The sequence below is a fragment of the Mauremys reevesii genome, linkage group 4, assembly GCF_016161935.1.
Source record: "Mauremys reevesii isolate NIE-2019 linkage group 4, ASM1616193v1, whole genome shotgun sequence".
Taxonomy (NCBI): Eukaryota; Metazoa; Chordata; order Testudines; family Geoemydidae; genus Mauremys; species Mauremys reevesii.
Window position 1 is genome coordinate 99,183,038 of NC_052626.1, and position 23,821 is coordinate 99,206,858.

General features: G+C 42.1%; 2 protein-coding genes across 6 annotated transcripts; both read left to right on the forward strand.

Moving 5' to 3' along the window:
* Nucleotides 1-3,900: 3,900 nt before the first annotated feature.
* ASCL3 (achaete-scute family bHLH transcription factor 3) lies at nucleotides 3,901-5,945 on the forward strand. Its single transcript, XM_039538777.1, has 3 exons — nucleotides 3,901-4,105; nucleotides 4,451-4,504; nucleotides 5,243-5,945. Exon 3 carries the CDS (start codon nucleotides 5,260-5,262, stop codon nucleotides 5,785-5,787), a length of 528 nt encoding a protein of 175 aa, XP_039394711.1. The 5' UTR covers nucleotides 3,901-4,105; nucleotides 4,451-4,504; nucleotides 5,243-5,259; the 3' UTR covers nucleotides 5,788-5,945.
* Nucleotides 5,946-8,860: 2,915 nt separating this feature from the next.
* On the forward strand, nucleotides 8,861-23,251 carry C4H11orf16 (chromosome 4 C11orf16 homolog). Of its 5 annotated transcripts, none has more exons than XM_039538772.1 (9): nucleotides 8,861-8,948; nucleotides 10,555-10,739; nucleotides 12,135-12,291; nucleotides 13,913-14,141; nucleotides 14,965-15,654; nucleotides 16,453-16,640; nucleotides 21,051-21,223; nucleotides 22,391-22,640; nucleotides 23,061-23,251. In XM_039538772.1, the coding sequence occupies exons 2-9, from the start codon at nucleotides 10,573-10,575 to the stop codon at nucleotides 23,142-23,144; spliced, it is 1,938 nt and encodes a 645-aa protein (XP_039394706.1). In that variant the 5' UTR covers nucleotides 8,861-8,948; nucleotides 10,555-10,572; the 3' UTR covers nucleotides 23,145-23,251. The 5 variants fall into 5 exon arrangements, with proteins under 5 accessions (XP_039394706.1, XP_039394708.1, XP_039394704.1 ...); XM_039538770.1 differs by lacking the exon at nucleotides 8,861-8,948 and adding an exon at nucleotides 10,187-10,455; XM_039538771.1 differs by lacking the exon at nucleotides 8,861-8,948 and adding an exon at nucleotides 10,187-10,373.
* The last annotated feature ends 570 nt before the right edge of the window (nucleotides 23,252-23,821 follow it).

The window sequence follows — 23,821 nt, forward strand, 5'->3', positions numbered from 1 at the left end:
ACAAATGATGTGCATTGTTTGTAAATGTTCAATGCTTGGGTGACTGAAAGAATGGCTCAGAAAACTTAATATACAGAGTGCTTCTAACCTCTGATTCAAATCCAGGTCCGGGCAGTAGTGGCGGCAAGTTACCACCCATTGGAGGGCTCTGTGCTGTGTAAAATGAGCTGGCCTCAGTCCAATTTCTGGTGAAAATTCACATAAAATCACCAGTTATTACTGCCTGGCACTCTAATTGGCATTTTAAACAGCAAGGTGGAGGACTAAATGGGCATAGAAACTTAAACTGGCTGTTGCACTTAGAGCTAGTCCATCCATATTAGCATTTGAGACACTAACAGGGCCATATAAGGACACTTCCACTGTCCTTACCCTTCACCGATAAACAGAGAACTGCAGTCTTTTGTTGTTTCAGCACCTTTCACGAGGACTAACTTCACAAAAGCAGAAACTCTTCAATACTAGCAGAATCATAATGGGTATTTAAAAAAAACAAACCGAAATCCCAGCAACATGTTGTAGCCAATAACCAATGAAAGGTTAACACCAGTGGCCTGACAGTACAAGTAATCAAAGGGGGGGGGGGGGAGGTCGATGTAAGATACGCAACTTCAGCTACAAGAATAGCATAGCTGAAGTCGATGTATCTTATTTCGACTTACCTGCTGACCTCATGGCACAGGATCGATGGCCGCAGCTCCCCCTTCGACTCCGCTTCCACCTCTCGCCCTGGTGGAGTTCCAAAGTCAACGGGGAGCACGGCGGGGATCGATTTATCGCGTCTAGATGAGACATGATAAATCGATCCCCGATAGATTGATCACTACCCACTGATCTGGTGGGTGGTGTGGACATACCCAAAGTTCAGGAACTACTGTTTCCACCCCCCACACACTATCCAAACTGGTGACAATGATGCACTTGACATCCATAGAGGAGAAACAGTTGCAGTTCCTTGTTGCAAGGGTGCCTATTGCCTACCACTTCAGATAGCAGCAGTGGCAGAAGCACTGCTCCTTGCTTGCCTGCCTGCCTGCCCTCACAAGCCATCAGCAGGTGAACTGAATTTTTAGGGAGATAAATGGAGGTCCCTACTGTGAAGGCGTGAGGATATTTTGAATCCCAAAGACTAATCTTTGTTCAGACCCAAAGACCGCTTCAAGCAGACTCGATTCTCTTCAGGCTTGAATGGGCCTTACCAGGAAAGAAGAGTGTGTATGTATTTGTCTCTGAGTAGTGAATTAGCTGTCACTAATTTTACTGTGTATTTCAAGTGTTCAAGATAAGACTCTGCAGTACTATGATCTATAGAAGGTCTGATTAGTAAATGAGTCCCAAATTTAAAAAAAGGCTAGCTTCCTAATACTAGACTAGAATTGAGGCTTTCAAAATGAGTGAATTTACACATACTGAATTCTAGTTAGAATTTGTCTATAATACTTGGTATAAGTTATATAAACTCATTTGGCACAATTAATAGGGAGTAGTTGCACTTGCTGGTAAAGATGCTAAAAAACTGTATTAGGGTTCCCTGGTTCTCGCCTCAGCTCCACCGTGACCCTAGTCTAGGAACTGTTCACAAATTAGGGATAGCCAGTGAGTGTGCAACACACACACCATCTGTATGGCTACTGGGAATCCTCCAGAGAGGATATCCAGTCAGTTTCTATTCCTCAAGTAATGGAAAGGAGTGGAGAAGGGTTGAGAATCTGGCCCGATTTTGGGATTAGCACACCAAAGTGGCAATTTAAAGATTAGTATCTTGTTACACTACCATAAAATCAATCTAGTTGCAGATACCAACATCATATATCCTCTTGTTCAAATGTATTGAGATTTCTGTATTTAACAATGCAAATATAACTGAAGTGCTAACTAGTTTTTATTCTGTTAAATATTTGGGTGTAAAATTCAATTAAATGAAAAGGGCATACATTATAGCAACTTGCTATAGCATATGGATCCAAGGGCTATAAATAAAATATGTTGCTGATTACTTTCTAAAATAGCTCAATTGTATCTAATACATTTAAACATTCTATCCCATAATTCTAATATTTGTTGCCATTATAGCTACAGTGTGGGTGGAAAAAGCTAAACCAGAAAAGAGCAGATCTAGGTGTAAGCTACTTTGCATATTGTCAATTGACTATAAATTACACGAGTCTTTGACTCAACAAAACAGCATTGGAACTACATAGTTCAGGTAAGAGATTGTCAAAGAAAGCAATATGTATTTGCAAATATATAGCATTATGGCTTGAATAAATATCAATCAAAATTGATGTAAATAACTTCAGTACTTCAAATAGTCTATTTTTAATGTGTATTTAGAATGACCCATTGTTTGATAAAATAAGTTGCACTGCCAGGAAAGAATTGAAAATATTAACTTTAAAACTTTTAATTTTCAATGCAAAATTCTGGTATTTTGCAGACATTTTGAGCAGCCTGAAAATTCTGTTTCTTTGGATTACTTGAGAATTTTCTCCATCTCAAAACAGGTGAGTCTCTATAGCAATGAAACGATTTTCATGCACTTTGATTTTGCATTTGTCTTGGACGTTAGGATGGCAGATAGTGTAATCCTGTTGTGCAGCAAAAGTGTTAGTGCCATCCAGCCAATGCTATGAATTTCTGATATTTTATTTTTTTGCTATACAGTGCACATGTAGATTTTATCTTAAGGTAATATTTAACATTCACATGTCAGTAGAATATAATCAAAGAAAATAATTCATTTTCTTCCTATATTAACAAAAGGAACAATCACCATTTGCTGGTTTGAATTAATCTAGAATAGCTATATGTTCACCTCAGATTTTCCCTCATGTATAGCAATTTAATTTATCTTTTGTCACTTAACATGAATTTTTGTGTTCAGTGCATGTTTCTGCTAGCAGCTAGCCTATGAAAGCATCTGTTCTAGAACATATTTGATTTTCTCTTTTGGAGAGCTTTTGGTGAATATGGATTCTCAAGTCAGTTAATTCAGTTTTGATTTTACTAAAACTTTCAAACAGTAGTTGTGATTGGATACAGAAATATTTTGATTGAACATGACTTTACACATGGGAATAATGTGAACTTGGGATCTGAAGATAGGCCAAACTTTGGTCACACAATTCCCTCCCTTTTGAGTATGGAGGGTATGAAAGTATCAGAAAATCTGCTAAAATAGCCCCAATTAATTGTGTAGGAGTTGATTCAATGGTGGCATTCCCTCTGTCAGGTAGCAGACATCCCTCTATGTAAACACTGAACACCTAGTGCTTGGCAATTTTTTTTAATGAGTGATGGAAGTAGGGCATTTCCTGTAATGCTTTTTAGTTCTCCTGCCTCTTTTCTCTTAGAGGGCATGATGGACCGTGACTACTTTAGATGGTGACATCTTGATGACGTGAGGGTGGAAGGTAGCAAAAGGAAATCAGGCTGGTCTCTATACAGGCAAGGATTGCATACAGTCACTGAAAACGAATAGTGGTCTTATGAATTTTCAGCTAAATTTTTTTTAAAGGGTAGCTTTGTTAGAAAAACTACTGGAGGACTGAGGTTAAACTACTCTTCTAGTGCTTTGACAATCCCATAGAAGTACAACATAACTTCGTATTAGAGAGACAATTTTACTGTCTCTCTCAAACTTCCAAGTGTGATTTAAATGGTTAAATACAAATCCTGAACAATTAATTCTGTCATCTGCTGTCAGGCAGATGTAGAGAGAGTATGTGGTCCTCTAATGGGCCATCGTGAATTAAAGGGAGTGCGGCTCTAAGCAGTACTCCAAAGGGAAGTTCATTCACTTACCGTGTAGAAACCCCTCTTCTTAATAAAACTAACAAATAAACAAAATGTTTTTACAGCTGGAATGTAATCTGAACAACTTTCATTAACATTGTTTAATACTGGCTATAAAGATGATCCTCAAATAATCCTGTATCGGGGGAGGGGGAGATTGCCGATTCTGCAAAACAGTCCTGGGTACAGGAATCCATCAGGAATCCCCTTCAGAGGAGACATGTGGAACCAGTGTGTCACTTTACAGACATAAAAATAAGATTGAGGTCCCTGCACAAAGGAGTTTTCAACCTAATTGCAACATTATACAGTGAGTGAAAACATCAAACATGTAGGTGAAAAGACAAAATAAGGGAAGAGTTTAAAACTCTTTGATGAATGTTTTGTTTGGCTCAGTTAAGGTTACGGGCACTTGAGTGGTAATGTTTTTTGGGGGGAATGATGGAATGGAGAGGTTGTTTACTTTGCCAGTGCGTGATGGGTGTATGGAAGTGCCTGTGTCTCTCTGAGTGGCAGAATGCTAACTGAAAGTGGTGAGGGTTGAAGAGGTAATTGAAGGAGATTGAAGTCACTAGAAGCACAGGAGGAAGGAACAAGAATTCAGCCAGTTTTATTTTATGTAATGCCAGCAATAAGTATTTTTTGTCAATTTCAGAGTGAGCTGGACATATGTTTGGAAATGAAGAGGATCTGATGTTACAAATGCCAAGTAAATTAGCTTAATTGTGGTTTCCTTTAGGAGGCTGAAGGGATTACTTTATCTTTAGCCAGTGCTTAGTAAATTTCTGTAGCATATGCTGGTGATTATGCACTTCCGTGTGTATGTGAAGGATGCTATTCAAATAGGACCAGGGCCACCCAGAGGATTCAGGGGGCCTGAGGTCTTCGGTGGCGGGGGGGTCCCCGCCGCCGAATTGCTGCTGAAGACCCAGCACTTCGGCAGCGGGTCCCAGGGCGGAAGGACCCCCCACAACGGGTCTTTGGGGCACTTCGGTGGCGGGTCCCGGAGCGGAAGGACCCCTGCCACCGAATTGCCGCTGAAGACCCGGAGCGAGTGAAGAACCCCACTCCAGGGGCCCCAAAAAACTCTTGGGGGCTCCTGCCAGGGCCATGGCCTGTGGCAAATTGCCCCACTTGTCCCCCCCCCCCCGGGCGGCCCTGAATAGGACATCATTACACACCATGTGGCAACCTCCCACACCATTCGATAATATAAATGCATTAAAATCCTTTCTTCTGGAAAATTATTATTTATAATTTGTATTAGTTTAGCACCCATGAGCTAGTCATGGACCAGGACCCCATTGTGTTAGGTGCTGTACAAACAGAACAAAAAGACAATCCTTGCCCCACATAGTTTACTGTCTATGCCAGTAATAGAACCTAACCCATGTAAGTAGTTGTGGTATATGAATCATTCAATTAATATGCAAATATACATTTCTAGGTTAAACACAAAACTCAATGGATAGTAAAAGCTACTGTAACTTCATGGACAGGTTGTCCGTCTACGACTCACAACATGTACAACTGACTAGGCCTTTCGGTGGGGACCCTTTTGTCACATTTCATGTGTACCCTGAGACACCTACCCAGTTCACTTGCTCTGAGGATTTGCCACTACTTCCTTTTACATCTGAGGAGTTGATCACAGAGAACTTCTATACTGATCCTTGCAACTTTCCTTACCAAGTGGCCCAGGCTAATTATGGCAGAGGTGACTATTCCTATGGACCAGCTTTCATCAGAAAGAGGAATGAAAGGGAAAGGCAGAGGGTTAAGTGTGTCAACGAAGGATACGCCAAACTCCGACGTCACCTACCTGAGGAATATTTAGAGAAACGGCTCAGCAAAGTAGAAACACTTCGAGCTGCAATAAAATACATTCACCATCTACAATCTGTTCTGTACAGTGATTCTGCAGGGACAGAGAAGAATAACCTGGAACTAGGCCATACTTCCAAGGCAATTACCAGAGAGATCCAGTTTTGAGGACTATCTGAACTGCTCCAGGGAAGAAAAATAATCACAGCTGAGGCTAACAACAATCACATTATTGGTGACACAAATATTTCTGTGAAACTGACATTTTATGAACTGTACAAGGCACACATCTCTAGCAGTCTACTGGGGAAAGGGTTTAAATTAGCCTACAGGGGATTACACTGAGATGAGAAATCTACAAGAAAATTAAATGTAAACTCTTTTAGTTAATTCATGTAAATTAGAAAAAAAATCCTTTAACTTAGTTAGAAACCAAAAGTACGACTATATATCATTTTTCAGAAAGGAGCAAATGTATACGCCATCTCAGTCTGCACATTTTAAATAAAGTGTAACCTTCTCATGGATGGGGCTCAGCTTCTGTTCATTTTCAGAGATGTTTCATTTTCTGTTCATTTTCACACCTCTCCAAAGAATCTCTGCCCTAATTGCTGCTCTCTTCCTCAAAATACGAAGGACAATTCCCCCCCCCCCAAGTTGCTTGTGTATTGGCCTAGTGGATAAAGCCCAGTTCTGCCACAGGCCCGCTGGGTAAACTTCAGCCCCCCCTCTGTGCCTCAGTTTCTTCCACTGTAAAATGAGAATACTGACCTTTCAAAACACTCAGATCTACTCACGTAAAGCATTATAAAAGTGAAGTATTATTATTATTATTTTATTATTAAAAAGAGGTAAAAACATTTTCCAAAGTATAGTTACCTGAATGTGGAAAAATGCAGCATTTTTGGAAATGCAGCTCTATCCTTTTGTTAACCAATTATTTTTCGTACTTGAAACCTGGAACTCTTATTTTGGTTGTAAACCCCTTTTTTCCTGGCCAAATTCCAGTCTGTGAGCCAGATTCCATCACCCATACTGTCAGTGAGCTTATTTCATGAGTTGTCTTGTTGAAAATCACTGAATATGGATTTACTTACTGACATAGTAAGATACTACTCTGAGGAGGGGTGGCAGAATCTGGCCCCGGGGAATGACATCCTGCAAGCCTATATGCCTCCGCACTTTCACTGGAATAATGTTTTCTTCACTTCTTGTCCTAAATTGTTGCTCTGCACTCTTAAATAACTGACAGTTTCACCCTATAGCTAGCTGCATTTCAGCAAATTTTTCTAGTTAGGGCCTACTCACATGAGAGTGATGGGGAAGATTTAGCCCATGGTTTGCAAAGAGCTTTGACATCCCTTGGGTTGAAAGGTGCTATATTATTTATAGTCCTATTTTATTGATATTCAATAAAAAGGCTCTCCACGTCCCATAATGAGAGCAACTGCAATGTGGGTGCAGCAAAGTACTGAGGAAAAAGGCATTAGCATCTGATAATCTAAACCAGATGTGGCTTATCCTTTAGGCCCAGCAGTCATGTGTACGCTACTGGGTTTATGGAAGCAAAAAGCTATTTTTACCATGACACAGAAAAGGAACTTTAGTCTACTAATCACTATTTGCAGTACTAGCCCTTTAAGCTTGGGGCAGGTCTCTAGCGCACACATGCACATGTATCTCTCTCCATTCTAGTTGAAGTCTTGAAATCTCCACCATTGTTTTTGAAGGCTTCAAAGCTTTGTTGCTGCTACAGCCCATATTGAACCTGGTCATGACCAAGTTGTCTTTGCTCTTTTCTGAGTGAAAACAAAGCTTTAAGGCCAAAAATAGGATCTTCAAGTTCAGCTCCTAAATCCACATTCAGGTTCCTGAGTAAGTGGCCTGATTTTTCAAAACATTGGAGCACCAGCATGCCCCAGTGACTTCATGCCTGCGTTCCTCAGGAGGAAGACAGCATGACTATTTTCCAAGCTTTTGGACAATAGGATTGTAAGGTCAGAGGTAATTCTGCTAGTCATTCAGTTGTTTTAAATTAATTTCCTTAGGACAATCATCTGGTTAAAAGACTATGAAATACAACTCCAATGAAACAGCTGGGAAATAGAATTTTTTTACATTCATAATTCATGCAGCAAACCCAGAGGTGCCAGGGCTATGAACTGCCAAGCCTAGAGGTGCTGGGGATCAGCCCTGGCAAGCCCTGGCACAAATTAAGTACTGGATTTCGTATGTGTAGTGGATGAATGTAAAAAACTCCAGCAGAGGAGCAATGAAATGCCCTTGTAACAAGTCATTAAAGCTATGGAAGAGGAGACAGATCTAGAGATCAGAGCAGGGATCAACAATCAGGAAGATTCCTAGATATTATTGCGAGTTAAGAAATCTCTCTTTACTCACCTGAAAATGGGAGAGAGGCAGTATTGTCCAGTGGATGGCCCCTTGACTGGAACTCAAGAAATCAGGCTTATGTTCCAGGCTCTGCCATTGACCTGCTGAGTGACCTTCGGACTGGAAGCTCTGGAGGGCAGTGGCTGTCTCTGTTTTTGTACACTGCCTCGCACAATGAGGTGGGGTCTCTAGGTGCTACTGTAATACAAATAAAAATAAATCACTTCACCTATCTGTGTCTCCTGTGACCCCTTATCTGTCTAGTCTAGGCTGTGAGCTCTTAGGGGTAGGAACTCCCTCCCACTGTTTATATAGTGCCTAGCACAATGGAGGCCTGATCATCTTTGGGGCTTTGAGGTGCCACTGTAATACACAGCATATTGTACTTTTATCTACCAAGTAGATGGATGTGAGATTTAATGACTTCATGTTTGTAAAGTGATGTGACACCAGCTCAACCACTTCCCTTTTGCCCTAACTGCATAGCAGCACTTTTGTTACCTCATATGGGGGCTTTTTATTTTAATCCCACAGATTCATGTGATCCTGTCTTGGTCAATAAATTTGTGTTTGATCATTCAAGGGTGCAAAATTGACTGTATATGCACAATGCATTCCTACACTCTGACCCCACCACGATAACTGATACTTTGATCAAACGGATTATGTCTGTCACATTTAAAATCAAATGGCTGTGTTAGACAGATGATTATCTATGGGAGTATCGTTCCTTTGGCTGTTAGCTGAAACACTCATGTATGTGCATGCGTGGCTTTCTTCAACACAGTCACTTCCTGTTGGTAATGAATCTATGGCAACCAGCTTAGTAACTGGAAACACTAGCAACAAATGACTTTTCACACTAAACAGGCAAAAGGGCAGGATTTCTGAAGTCAGGCCAGGTGTGGGATGACAAGACTGGGCACTCTCAATATCTGGTAAGTTCAATATATTCAGTTTCCAGAACCACTGTATCGAAGTAATTGAAGCTACTCAGTAAACGTAATATAATTTTATACAAGTCACCTTTGTCTTTGCTCTCCTCTGCCCATGCTGTATCTGTTCTGTGGATAAGAAGGGACTTTGCTCTTCAGGGCTGTCTGGCCAATATCTTTCCCAAGCACTAAATTCACTGCAACAAAAATTTTTAAATGCTAAATTAAAAGTAAAATTTGAAAATCAACACAAAGTCTAACTTTATATGAATTATTTCATTAATCTGTGTGTAAGAATCAGTATGCTTGTAAAGTAATCAATATCCTTGACATTATTTGCTCATTTGCAGATACAAGTTTTGCAGAGATTATTACAATAATTGTTGCAATCTGTGACCCTGTTGGGTGTTTATGTAAAACACTGGTTTGTTAAATAAGAATTTTCTGAAATCTGACCATATTTATCAAAAGAGTAGCCAGATGATAGTCTTTTATTCCAGAGAAGATGAGAGCATAAAATCCACAGATAACATTTTTCAAATGCAGCTAAATATCATAGGAGCCTAACTTCCATTTGCAAATGTAATTTAGGAGCATAGCCCCATTAACTTTGAGTTTGAAAAATTGACCCCATGTATAAATATTTTAAAGTAATATAAAAAAATCTAGTTAGAATAGAAAATCTTGCCCAGGTTACAAGGTAGCTATAGCATTGTAAATCTTAACATGACAGCCACAGAAAAGCTATCTCTTCACTTGTCAAATGTCAGCATGATTTCTTTCTCTTGCCAAAAGCATAACCTGTCATAAAACATGACAGAACAGCTGCAAGATCAAATTATTGCCCCTTAAATACATCACTATAACACGAGTAACAGGCAACATCAATCTAGTGCTACATTCAAAAGCTGTCTTCAAGCTCATTTGGCTATATCAGCTCCAGCTGTGATTTTTGTCATAGCTCATAAAATATGTAGGATTGGGATGGGACAGGATGCAGATGGGAATCATTTTAGGAAGAATTAAGGTGCAGCAGGTGACGCTGGTGATTCCCCAGGTGGCATAAGCATGAGTCTCTCAGTAGTGTTCGAGGGCACTGTCCTGTGGAGGACTTGATTTAAAACAGAAAAGTCCCTAAGACTTTTCTAGTTTATTTAATGTTGTTAAGGTGCCGATCACCTTGTGTAAAAGTCTGATTCAAAGTCTGTTGAAGTGAATGGAAAGGCTCTCATTGACATCAGTGGGTTTTGGATAGTATAGGGGTGTTAACCACATTGACTTCTGGCCAAATTCAAGTCTGGTGAATTACATTCCACCCACTTAAATCCCCCCTGTAATTTCAACTGAATACCTTAATCTTCAGTTCCTGTTGCTCTGCACTGTTAAACAGTTGTTATATTTCACACCAGAAGTGGCTGCATTTCAGTGGTAGGCAAAGTTTTGATTCATTTTTTTTATGTAAAACTCCATTAATAAATATTTTAAAGTCCTTTGGGATCCACTAGGAAATGTAAGTTGTCATCATCATTTAACTTGTATATTTGCTTAAAACCTGGTATGCTGTGTTTGTTCATCTCAAACACCAAATTACCACAATTCCATTTTGTAGGTAACTGCTTATGAGGGAATGGAGAATCCAGGAAGATCCTTGTGTACAGAGCACATGTACTGCAGAGCAGTGACAGCACTAGATAAACTCTCATGCAGCAACTTTGTAACTAATGTTGATCCCTTCTCTAGTAGCTCTTTCATAGTGCATCCTGCTTGGGTTACCAGACCTCTCATCCCCCAAAGGTAACAAAAAGTTCTTGCTTATGTCTGTCATTTGCTTTGCAACACTGTTGACGATTGAAAACAAGCTATGAAGTAAGCCCACTAACTAAAGAAATGCTCTGTGAGACAGGCCTATTGGTGCCAACTGTTCTTTACAAACTCCTTTCTCAGATCTGACATACTCACTACACTTAATACATCCCTTTCATGGTATTTTTCTATGAAAGGTAGCATGTAAGGTCTCTACTGAAAGCTTGTAACATATCAATACTCAATCATCATTAGATGTGTGTACAGGTAATATTTAAGGACTAATTTAACAATATTGAAAACTGTCATATGGTCTTAAAGTCAGTCACCAGAGAATTGTATAACTGGGTAATAGTCCACTCGAGTGGGAGGGAGTTGTCATCCCTCCCTGGTAGGCTGGTGATGTAATACAAGGTTCAATTGTCTAACCATGCCCTATCCTAGAACAGTCATTGGAAAACCATCAAAGCCAACTGCAAACAATCAAAACCACCTGGAGGTAAAAAGAACCATTACAACAGACAGAAGATTGTCCTGTCTGTGAATAAAGATGAAAGACTGATTCAGTATAACACAGGATGGAAAAAGACTCCTTGTATCCATTCATTGAGGAGACATGTTGTTGAATGGGGGGCAGGTTTCATGAAAAATTGGATCCTGGTTCCTGTGATTCCAACCAGAGACTGAACTGGGGCGGGGGGGGGAAGGGTGGGAGGGAACCTACTTTATTAGCTAGGAAAAGTAACTATTAATGAAGTGTAGGCCCTAGTTTGCATTTTATGATTTGTTTTGTATTATAACTAGATGTTTCCATCACTCTCTTGTTTCTAGTGGAGTCTCTCTTCTTTCTTAAATAAACCTTCTTTTGTTTTTATCATAAGTGCAGTACATTATACAGAAGTGGTGATTTAGGGTAGAAGTGGTAAACTGGAGCACACTGCTCCTTTGAGGGCAAATGAGCTGGGATTTCTGAGAGTAGCCAGTACAGGGTCTGGATATCACAGGGGAATGCTTCAAGGGGACTCGGGACACCTCTTGTTAACCTGATCTTAAGGGCAATTAGAGGCTAGTTTCACTTCCAGCATAAGTTAGAGCAAGTAGTGTTGTAGGTTATCCCAAACCAGGATCACAGTGTGATCCTACCACAACCACCAAACACCCTCCCCCACAGCTGTGTGAGGCTGAGAGGAGCTTCTGGAGTCATGCAAGGGATTCTCCTACACAGGCAAATCTTCAGCCAGCTCCTTCTGCCTGCTTTGCACCATAGGGGTGGAACAAAACAGGTCCACTAGGGCCCTGGATCTGGCCCTTGAAGGTTAATAGTGTCTTAATTTGACTCATGGAAGCTGTTTGCTCTCACCACTAACCCTTTTCTTTTTATTCAAGGTGTTCATGGATTGGCCACTGTCCTCATTTCCCTGACACAGCATGTAAGGGACTGAAGGTGTGGGAAAAATCAGTGGACATTGCTCATGTTCCTGTTCTAGCAAGAAGGGACTCTGATGGGTTTTATTATCTTGGTACAATAAAGCAGGAGATAGAGGCAAGTGACTATTGGCTCACCTATCTTGTGTAGATATTCTTAATTTACGGTGTCTCCATTACAGTGAGATCTGTTCATTGTAGGAAGTCACCTGGATCACACAGTGGACTCCCCCAGAAGAGATTCACAAAGGGTCAAATTCATGGATTGCAGAATGCCCCCCAGCAGCACCTCTCTGCCACTTGAACCCCTGCTGTAGGTGGAATTGGGTTGAGGGCAATGGGGGTGCAAAGGCAGATCAGCTGTGCACTGGGGTCTGTGCATCATACAGGGTTTCTATCAGTTCTGATATAGGCTGTTGCATGAAGTCAGGAGGCAAGTCACAAACAGAGCACCTGCATTTGTGATTATACCGTTCCAGTGGATTAAAGACCATGTAGAGGGGCAGTAGTGTCCAGTGGTCCTGCCCATCCTACTGTACCTATTGAGTAATGGCATACTGTACGAGTCTGCTCAGGATAACAAAGGTATGGGCTGAGATGACACCTGTATGCAGCCTCTCTATAGCTCACATTCAGCAGCCTCTATGCCTCCTTTGCTGTGCCTTCTCTTCCTGATGTCAGACTTTCTGGTAGCTATTCTAGTCTGCAAGAGGGACTGTTGGCTTGTTGAAAGTCAGGGCATGCCCCTTATTCAGAAATCAAGGCAGCTGCTTGTGAGATAAGGATTACCAGCTTGATCTCTTTAGGGAAGCGCCCATTGTAATACTTTGCCTTCCCATTCTTCCACCAGTGCTTATGTTTTTTTGGAACTTCGTTTTGCCCCAGTTGGATCCATCCTGCAAGGTTGCAAGAAGTCTTGGCTCCTGCTGCAAGTCAGGGCTCTCAGCACCTTGCAGGGACAGGCTCTTTGTTTCTGAGCCAGTCCTGCTGGGCACTGAGCCACATTTAGATGAATTTTGTGGTGTTATGGCCAGCGCCCCACCTACTGTTGTGAATAGACAGATAAACATCGATACGGCTGGAAAACTGTTAGTGTGTTATGTATACACTTATGGCTTTATTCCTCTGCAAACCAAGGCACAGCATGTCTTTTCAGAGACACTAGTGAATGCTTTAATTCATTAAGTTGTTAGCATTTAAAACTTTAAAGAAAAAAGGGCCTATTCTTTTTGAAGAGCAGGGGAGTGGTTTGATTCACTTGCTGATGCAAAGCTCCTTAACTGTTTTCTAAAAGATAAAATGCCTGGTTACCCAGTAGGTAATAGGAAAGGATTCATGAGTGAATAGAGAACAGCTCTGAACTGCCTTCAGGTGCTTTGTCACCATCTACATACAGGGTAGCTTGTGAAATCCGCAGCATCACATGAATTACAGCTGGGAACATAATCTCAGGCCTGTAGTGTCTTTTGCAGTGGAGAAAATACAGGTCTTAGTTGTAGTGGATATGGGGGGGTATTTTACCAAGGCTGCTGAACACAAACATCCCCCTGTAGTTCTTTCCAGCTCTTTAGCTGAGAGACTAACATAGCATGTGCTGCTTACTGTCACCATTCCTGCTGTCCTAGAGTTCAGGCCTAGTCTAAGCTGCCATGGAAGGGACTGCTGACTGCAGTACAAGGCCTTATATTATGTATTACATGGTGGGCTTCCTCATAATTATGTTTTGTTCCTGGTAACAGGGCAAGAGAGGAACTTACCTGGTAGAGTTTGACAAACCACTTGCATCAGGTGACAAGTATTCAGTATGTGTGCAAAAAACAGCCAGGGATGATATCCTTGAATATGTCAATGGAATGAGGCACTCCATACTCCCTGGAGACAAAGTGCTGGCACCCTGGGAACCAGACCTGGCCAGATATGGCCCTGGAACCATCCTACTGGGCATTGAAACACGGGATCCCCTGAGAGGTAAGAAGGGATCCCCTGAAGTGGTAAGAATGAACACTATTTTTGGTATTGCTACTGTAGCAGAAGCATCAGTGCAACTTGCAATGTTTATTTAAAAAATGTATACAGGTTGCAAGGGATGTAGTGGGAACTAGTAATGGATCCTAGAAAGTGCTCCTTAGCAATACCTTGAGCGTGAGAGTTAACTTCTAGATTGATCTACCTTTTATTAAGAAAACTGACTTTTTAAATTTGCACCTTCACTATCCACTACATCTAGTCTTTTAGCAGTTATTCAGTTTAACTTGCTACTGAAACAGGGGCACCAGCTGTAGGGGAAAGGATAACATGTTCAATTCCTGAGACTTGATGCACAGGGAAGCTCTGTTTTCAAATGGGGTAGTGTTAAGAAGATGACTCATCAGAATGCTCCGATGGGCACTGGGTTATTTATACATCCAAGAGCTGATCTGAGCACCCACATGTGGAATTTAGACAGCCTAATAATCCATCCATGTTTGACAATTTGGCCCTGTTTGCTTATCAAAATACTGGTAAAATGTTAATAGATTCACTGCCAAATGTGGCCACAATACCAAAAGTTACCCAGACAATTACCATTTGCGTCTACTTTATGTGGGGACAAATTTGCAGGAAAACTTCTGTGATAGGAAAACAGGTCTCTGATAGCTGCCTCCATATCATACAGTATATGATAAGGGTGTTCCTGCTTTCTGACAAAGGTAGAAAACATGTATTAAATTGCTAAGACAAGTCAAGATGCTAGTATTTCCCAACCAGAGCGGTACTGTCTAATGGTATCTTACCTTTTTCTTTTCAATAGCCTCAGAGGATGAAGAAATCATGGTCTGTTTTTGGAATGACAAGAAAGTGAAAGTACCACTAGGTGTGGCCTTATGGATTCCACCAGACACGTGGGAAAGGATAGTAGAGATGATTCACATGCCCTTCACCAGCCGATTAAAGCTTACAAACCCCACCACCACCACTAGCTCTTACACTTCTACTTGCAGACTTCTAAGTGCCCCCATCCATTCATGTGCTTTAGACAATGGGCTAAGTAAGTACAGGTGGCCGTGGCCATGGCCATTTATCTGCCCCCCTTTCCATAGTCATTGTCACAGTATATGCTGTTCACCAGTCCATGTGGGATGCATCTGCTGCTCCCACCCCAAATTCAGTGCCTGGCGGCCTCTACTATCCACATCTTTGCTCCCTCAAAGAAGCACTAAACAGCAAGAGTCCAATAACAAGCCCACTGCACAACTGCTAGAATTGGAAAGTCCAAAGGAAAATGAACGAGCAGCAGCTGCTACTACTGCTGCTTCCTCCTCCTCCTCCTCCTCTGATTTAGAAAGTGAGGAAGAGATGGGCCTAACGAAGAGCATGGTGGTGGATAGTGCTGTTAATACAGATTCTAGCCTTTTCAAAAAACCCAAACTGAAAGATGCTGCAAGACCTGAATGGAAGTATTGGAAGAGAAGCCACACCAAGTCACATCCTAGGAATCCAGGTATATTTCATCTCTTTCCTTGGTTACTTGTCAACAGGTGCTTCTTCACTGAAAGCATTCTATAACCCTCTTCAGTCTGGCACTGTATCTCATTCAGTGTCAGACTTGAATGCAGGCCTATATCTCTGCTAGCAGTGACACAGATGTACTTGTAAATGTCTACCTTACCTTATTTCAACATTGGTAGACAAAGTGTGTATGATGCATAGAAAGCAGAAAACAAATCTGACAATATGTCATTAGTCCTTTAACTACTACCTAGAATTTAAAATAGATTAAATAAATTCATAAATCTTAAATTCATAAAAATGTTTTGTAACCCCACTCCCCTTTTTAAAAAGCAAAGCAAAACTTTGTATTGATGCCTGGTTTAGGCCCCAGTTAACAATCCCTTTAATTAATTTCTGTAAATGCAAGATCTGCACCAAGTTTTGCCCTCTTCATCACATGTAAGGGCTCCTCTTTCAGTACTTTATCCAGTGGAAAACCATACAAAAATGGAATCAGATTCAGGCGCGCACGCGCACACACACACACATATATATATATATATATATATATATATATATATGCACAACTATAAAATCCTGATCTTCCCCCCAACCCTGCCACATTTTTTGTGGTGCCATCCACACAATTAACTTTTACTTAAGCAACGAATATCCAGAACCAGAAATCATGCACCTACAAGAGTTCCTTTTAGGTTTAAATTGCACTTTCCTTTCCAAATGACTACCATTTTTTTCTTTAATGTAAAAGTAAGATTATGCATAGTAAATATAGTATCTATATCCCCAGGAATCAGCATTCCCAGCAGCAAGTGTACAAAGGGGAAAGCAGAATCCGGAACCATTTTCTCCTTGGACATGCACCCTGTTGCACCAACCAACCAGAGTGCAATGTTTGAAACTATTGAACAGTCTCCGAGAAGACATCTCACGCTGAAAGATGTCTTAATCTACCATGATTTCAAGCCATCAGGGAGGGTAAGTAATCTATGGTGAAACAGTATTATAATTAGGTACCTTGGTTCTTTAAATTGAAGATGATGATGTTCTGGATATCAGCTGAAGAAGCAAATGGCCCTGAAGTTACCCTGTTGCCTGCTAAACATCCCCACCTCCCTCCCAGGCAAGCCCCATATCTGTGTTGGGGAGACAGCTCCTCTTCCAATTCAAGACACAACTGGGCAGGATCTGAATCCATCTTACAGTTCAAAAAACTAAAACTTGGCATGTAACTAGATGGTGATTCAATGGAGCTTGTAACCTTGGAGACTGAGCCAATGCCCACTGAAGTCATGGGAGCTGGATTAGGGCCTTAGGAAGGTAAGCAACTCCTATAGGATGCTTGATCCTGGGAATGGATGGCTCTGAAATTCAGGAGTAATAGAATCCAAGCAAGGAGCTCTCCTTCCTTCTACTTCTCCCAATGCAGCTCTGCACCAGGCTCACTTCATGGAGGACATTTTATACTGCCCCAAAGCCTGATGCGTGTGGGTATTTTTCTAGAAATCAGTCCTGTAGATCAGATTCTGAAAGAATTTTTTCCTTCTAGAAATAGCAGACAATTTAGAGAGAATACTGCTCTAGAGTTCAGCTAGAGCAGGGGTCGGCAACCGGCGGCATGCAAGCCGATTTTGCCTGGCACGCGGCTGCCAGCCGAGGTCCCAGCCGCCAGCCCCGCTCAGCGCGCGGCTGGCTGAGTGAACGGAACCCCAGGCCTGCAGGAGGCTGAACGGGGCTGACGGCCGGGACCCCAGACCAGTGGCAGGCGCGCCCCCCGGCTCATAGACTCATAGGTCAGAAGGGACCATTATGATCATCTAGTCTGACCTCCTGCACAAAGCAGGCCAAAGAATTTTACCCATCCACTTCTATAACAAACCCCTAACCTATGTCTGAGTTATTGAAGTCTTCAAATTGTGATTTGAAGACCTCAAGCTGCAGAGAATCCTCCAGCAAGTGACCCATGCCCCATGCTGCAGAGGAAGGCGAAAAACCTCCAGGGCCTCTGCCAATCTGCCCCGGAGGAAAATTCCTTCCCGACCCCAAATATGGCGATCAGTTAAACCCTGAGCATGTGGGCAAGACTCACCCGCCAGCACCCAGGAAAGAATTCTCTGCAGTAACTCAGATCCCATCCCATCACAGGCCAAAATTAGGCTATCCCATCATACCATCCCTTCCATAAACTTATCAAGCTTAGTCTTAAAGCCAGATATGTCTTTTGCCCCCACTACTCCCCTTGGAAGGCTGTTCCAGAACTTCACTCCTCTAATGGTTAGAAACCTTCGTCTAATTTCAAGTCTAAACTTCCTAGTGTCCAGTTTATACCCATTTGTTCTTGTGTCCTCATTGGTACTAAGCTTAAATAATTCCTCTCCCTCCCTAATATTAATCCCACTGATATATTTATAAAGAGCAAGCATATCCCCCCTCAACCTTCTTTTGGTTAGGCTAAACAAGCCAAGCTCTTTGGAGTCTCCTTTCATAAGACAGGTTTTCCATTCCTCGGATCATCCTAGTAGCCCGTCTCTGAACCTGTTCCAGTTTGAATTCATCCTTCTTAAACATGGGAGACCAGAACTGCACACAGTATTCCAGATGAGGTCTCACCAGTGCCTTATATAATGGTACTAACACCTCCTTATCTTTGCTGGAAATACCTTGCCTGATGCATCCTAAAACTGCATTAGCTTTTTTAACGGCCATATCACATTGGCGGCTCATAGTCATCCTGTGATCAACCAATACTCCAAGGTCCTTCTCCGCCTCTGTTACTTCCAACTGATGTGTTCCCAATTTATAACTAAAATTCTTATTATTAATCCCTAAATGCATGACCTTGCACTTTTCACTATTGAATTTCATCCTATTACTATTACTCCAGTTTACAAGGTCATCCAGATCTTTCTGTATGATATCCCGGTCCTTCTCTGTGTTAGCAATACCTCCCAGCTTTGTGTCATCTGCAAACTTTATTAGCACATTCCCGCTTTTTGTGCCAAAGTCAGTAATAAAAAGGTTAAATAAGATTGGTCACAAAACTGATCCCTGAGGAACTCCACTAGTAACCTCCTTCCAGCCTGACAGTTCACCCTTCAGTATGACCCGTTGTAGTCTCCCCTTTAACCAGTTCCTTATCCACCTTTCAATTTTCATATTGATCCCCATCTTTTCCAATTTAACTAATAATTCCCCATGTGGAACCGTGTCAAATGCCTTACTGAAATTGAGGTAAATTAGATCTACTGCATTTCCTTTGTCTAAATAATCTGTTATCTTTTCAAAGAAGGAGATCAGGTTGGTTTGGCACGATCTACCTTTTGTAAAACCATGTTGTAATTTGTCCCAATTACCATTGATCTCAATGTCCTTAACTACTTTCTCCTTCAAAATTTTTTCCAAGACCTTACATACTACAGATGTCAAACTAACAGGCCTATAGTTACTCGGATCACTTTTTTCCCCTTTCTTAAAAATAGGAACTATGTTAGCAATTCTCCAGTCGTACGGTACAACCCTTGAGTTTACTGATTCATTAAAAATTCTTGCTAATGGGCTTGCAATTTCATGTGCAGGTTCCTTTAATATTCTTGGATGAAGATTATCTGGGCCCTCCGATTTTGTCCCATTAAGCTGTTTGAGTTTGGCTTCTACCTCAGATGTGGTAATATCTACCTCCCTATCCTCACTCCCATTTGTCATCCGTCCATTATCCCTAAGCTCCTCATTAGCCTTATTAAAGACTGAGGCAAAGTATTTATTTAGCTATTGGGCCATGCCTAGGTTATCCTTAACCTCCATTCCATCCTCAGTGTTTAGCAGTCCCACTTCTTTCTTTGTTTTCTTATTTATATGGCTATAGAACCTTTTACTACTGGTTTTAATTCCCTTTGCAAGGTCCAACTCTACATGGCTTTTAGCCTCTCTCACTTCATCCCTACATGTTCTGACCTCAATAAGGTAGCTTTCCTTGCTAATCCCGCCCATCTTCCACCCCATCACTCACTCAGTTTCTGCAGCTCCCGGGAGTGTGAGCCACCGGGGCGTGGGGCCCTGAGCCTGCTGTGGGAGGGGCGGTGGCTCACAGTCCCGGGAGCTGCAGAGCCCGAGCACGGCAAGGGGGGAGCTGGGGGGCACATGGGGACTGCTGCCTGCATGCATCCACTGCAGGAGCCTCCTGGGGAGAGCCACTGGGCCACAGCTTGGGCAGGCATGCCCCCCGGCTCCCTCCTCACTGCACTCGGGTTCTGCAGCTCCTGGAAGTGTGAGCCACCGCTGCCCCTCCCGCTGCTCCCCCCACCTCAGCACTCTGCGGGGGAGGGGCTGTGCATGCAGCAGCCCGGCAGCGTGTTTTGCCTCTACGTGGAGCCAGCATCTGACCGGAATGGGCCTGGAAGGGGAGTCCCAGGGGGCAGTCAGGGAGCAGGGTGAGGATTGGATGGGTCGGGAGTCCCGGGGGTCTGTCAAGGGGCAGGGGTGTGGATAAGGGTTGGGGCAGTCAGGGGACAGGTACGGGGTAGAGTTCTAGGGGGGCAGTTAGGGTAGGGGGGTCTCAGGAAGGGGCAGTCAGGGGACAAGGAGCAGGGAGGCTTAGGTAGGGTGTGGGGTTCTGGGGGGCAGTTAGGGGCAGGGGTCCCAGGGGGCATTGGGGGTTCTGACCAGGGCAATCGGGGTGGGAAGTAGGAGGGAGTGGATGGGGTCGGGGCTAGGGCAGGGCTCTCCTCTTTTTTGATTGTTGAAATATGGTAACCCTAGGCGAGGGTAGAGCCCAGGGGGGCACACGGGGGCTGGCGCCCGCAAACATCCACTGCAGCCTGCAGGAGCCCCCAGTGAGTGGATTCGGGGTGGGGAGGGCTTGGGGCAGGGGGAGGCTATGCACCCTCCAGGGCAGTTCAGGGGGCAGGGAGGGGGGAAACCTAGTCTGGGGAGCAGCCCCTCGACAGGGCTGGCCCCTGGGGTTTATAAAGACTTGTTGGGATTTGTCCTCAATGAACCGGTGTGCGGGGGGCGCAAGGTGGAAGTTTCGCCTAGGGCGCAAAATATCCTTACACCGGCCCTGCCCCAGGGGGTGCATGCACCTCAGGTTAAACACTAAAGCACTAAACTGATAAGATCAGCATTTTAATTTAATTTTAAATGAAGCTTCTTTAACATTTAAAAAAACTTGTTTACTTTACATACAACAATAGTTTATAGACTTAGAGACCTTCTAAAAACGTTAAAATGTGTTACTGACACGTGAAACCTTAAATGAGAGTGAATAAATGAAGACTCGGCACACCACTTCTGAAAGGTTGCCGACCCCTGAGCTAGAGGATACAAAATGCATAAACCGAGTCAAGAGGAAAGAAGACTAAAGTCCTAGTTTTCATGCTTCATTTCTCCCAGCCACAGGCCACTCCTTTTTTAGAGAAACTTGGAGAAAATCAAATAGAATGTGAACGCCAGAGAAGAGCCTGCATGGAACAAAAAAGAAAGAAAAAAATCCAGCAGCAGCAGCGGGAGTGTGAAAGAGAACAGCAGGCTGAAGAGAAGTACTACACTGCACAGGAACACCGGAGGTACATCACACAGGTCAAGTATTAGCTACTCTGCATCTTCCCTCTTTTGGTTCTATGGACTTTGACTACGGAGTAAAGCATTGTGCACACTAAACTTAGATGATTTCGGTTTTCAAAGGACAAAGCTCTTTCTACTGGTATATATTCCTTAGAACTGAAACTGAAATATCTTGGAATATCTGTTCTACACACACTAGTGTTTTAATTCCAGTGAAGAACTCCTAATAGAAAATATGCACAGGAATGTCAGCTGTTTGAGCAGAATGAGTGTCTAGTTTAAATTAGCAATAAATGTCCACATTGTGCTCTGTTGTAACTGATTTATACCTTTCTTAGGAAACCGCTGTTCATAGGCTTCTCTGAAACAAGTATAAAACTTGAGACATACTGTACATTAATGGTTAATGGGTAGGTCATGTCAGATACCTGTTTCTAGCAATTTTGGAATAAGTGACTAAGAAGTCATATCTCGCTGGACCGGGCTTGAACACAAACCCCTATGTCTCACACAATTTTTACTGAAGTCAATAGTTTTGCATGTGGGATGACTGCAGGGTTAGGCCCTGTATTTTTATAAAGACTATAAAGAAACTACATGAAGAGACTGATCTATGATCTGTGGCTGGCCATCCTGTTCCCTGTAGTAGTGGCAGTAACAGAAGAGACATTCCTTCTCTGATTGATTAAAGATTTAAAGGGTTGACTCAATAGGACATTCCCCAAAAGAGACAGGCCCAATTTAATGTCAAACTAATGTTGTGAGACCAAGTTACAATGTGACTGTCCCTAAACACAGTTAAAGCACAGTTCTATCTTGTACCCTAGATGGAGCCTTAAACTATTTGACCACATCCGTTATAAACATACAACTGTAAGAGCCAACTAAAACTTCAGGGTGGGTTTTCAAAAGTGCTCAGCTTTGGCCTAACTTTGCTCCCAAGGACGTGAATAGTGAAAGTCCCACTGAGTGCTTCTGAAACTCTAGCCTAAGGTTTATTATTTTTAAAACATTTATATTCCAGTGAAGAGTTTATACACATGTAAAACTGCTTCCACTGGGAAAGCTACACCAGCCATGTCTATTTATTGTGAGGATAGGAGAAGAGCAGACAAAAACACTGATTCTTTTTAGAACAATGCTTAACTCATTGGGTTTTTCTTCTCCAGGAACAAGAAACTGCAGCATTTTGAGAATGAAGATAAGAAGGTAAAAGAACAAGACAGAAAGCAGAATCAGACAATGAAAACAAAGCAACTCGCACAGCAGAGGACAAACCTGAAGATGCAGACCATGGCAGAGGAGGACAGGCAGAAAGGACAGCAAAGACTAGCTCATCTGCAACGAGTCAGAGACACACATGATGAGAGGGAATTTAATAAGTGTATAGATGAAGAAATTAAAGAGAAACAATCTCAGGTAAACTACCCATCTATATAGGGTTATTTTTATACAGTGAATAAAGTGTGCCCTCATCATAAAGCTCTCTGCTCTAATGACCTTCGCCTCCCCTTTAACCAAACAAAATCTGTAGGTAGCCAGAATAGCTTTATGGATAGTAGCATCACCTTAACCAACTGAAATAAATTCCATTTAGATGGAAATGAGGTAAGTACCTTCACTCTCCTGTCCAGGGGAAGTGTGTCTTTCCAAATTAAGTTCCCACTGTGCTGGACTAGAAGCCAACACTCTTGGGGAGAGAGGAACAACAAGTAATAGCACAGAAAACCTGAAAAATTGGAAATTGAGAGAGCAAGGTTTTAATAAGCCTCCCGTTTGTTCTCATGGTTTCAAAAAGTCTGTGACAGGGATTTCAGCATGATGGTTTCTCTCTTGTAGGAAGCCCGAAGGAGAAGAGTGGAGACCCAGTACAAGTTAATGGCAGAAAAGATCTCTCAAGATGAAAAACAGAAGGGAAAATAACCAGATAGCACAGAACAAAGGAGATACAAATATTTATGTAGAATTCCAACCGCTGTTATGGCTACCATACTTAAAGCTTCCCCCAAATAAAATCTACTAGAACCTTATTAGAATAAGCCAAGTAAAAGTTTGCATATGCATACTAAAACACATGACACCCATTTTATTCATAGGTGCCCATTCAGCAAGCTACCTGAAGCCCATGAGAAGTCCCACTGACTACAGTGGGATTACTCATTCTTAAATTAAGCACATGTTGAAATGCCTTGCTGAATCAGGGCCACTGAAGTGGGAGTTAATCATGTGTGTATGCGTTTTGCTCAAGTGGGATTTAGCCTAATGAAAGTGAAAACTAACAGTACTGGCGAAACTTACATTTATGTAGCAATAATTGGGCTTAATTTTTTTTTTTTAAACTGCAACCATGTGCACGTTTTAGTTTGAATTACAGCTCCAGTTTCTTCATTCATACCAGTATGACCAGTTATCAACTACAGTATTCTACCTGGCACACTGTAGCCAGATCCTCAGTTGCTGTAAATTGGCATGAATTTCAAAGGAGTTACATTGATTTACACCAGTTGAGGATCGGGCTTTTTACATTCAAGCAATTATAAATATAAGTTGCACGACTTTAGTCCCTAGTTTAAAAAAAATAAAGTAAAAATAATTCTCAT

Coding starts and splice junctions, on each gene's coding strand:
- ASCL3 (XM_039538777.1), top strand. CDS start 5,260: ATGGATAGTAAAAGCTACTGTAACTTCATGGACAGGTTGTCCGTCTAC.
- C4H11orf16 (XM_039538772.1), top strand. CDS start 10,573: ATGGAGAATCCAGGAAGATCCTTGTGTACAGAGCACATGTACTGCAGA. Junction 12,292..13,912: donor CAATAAAGCAGGAGATAGAG/GCAAGTGACTAT, acceptor TCCTGGTAACAG/GGCAAGAGAGGAACTTACCT. Junction 16,641..21,050: donor ATTTCAAGCCATCAGGGAGG/GTAAGTAATCTA, acceptor CATTTCTCCCAG/CCACAGGCCACTCCTTTTTT.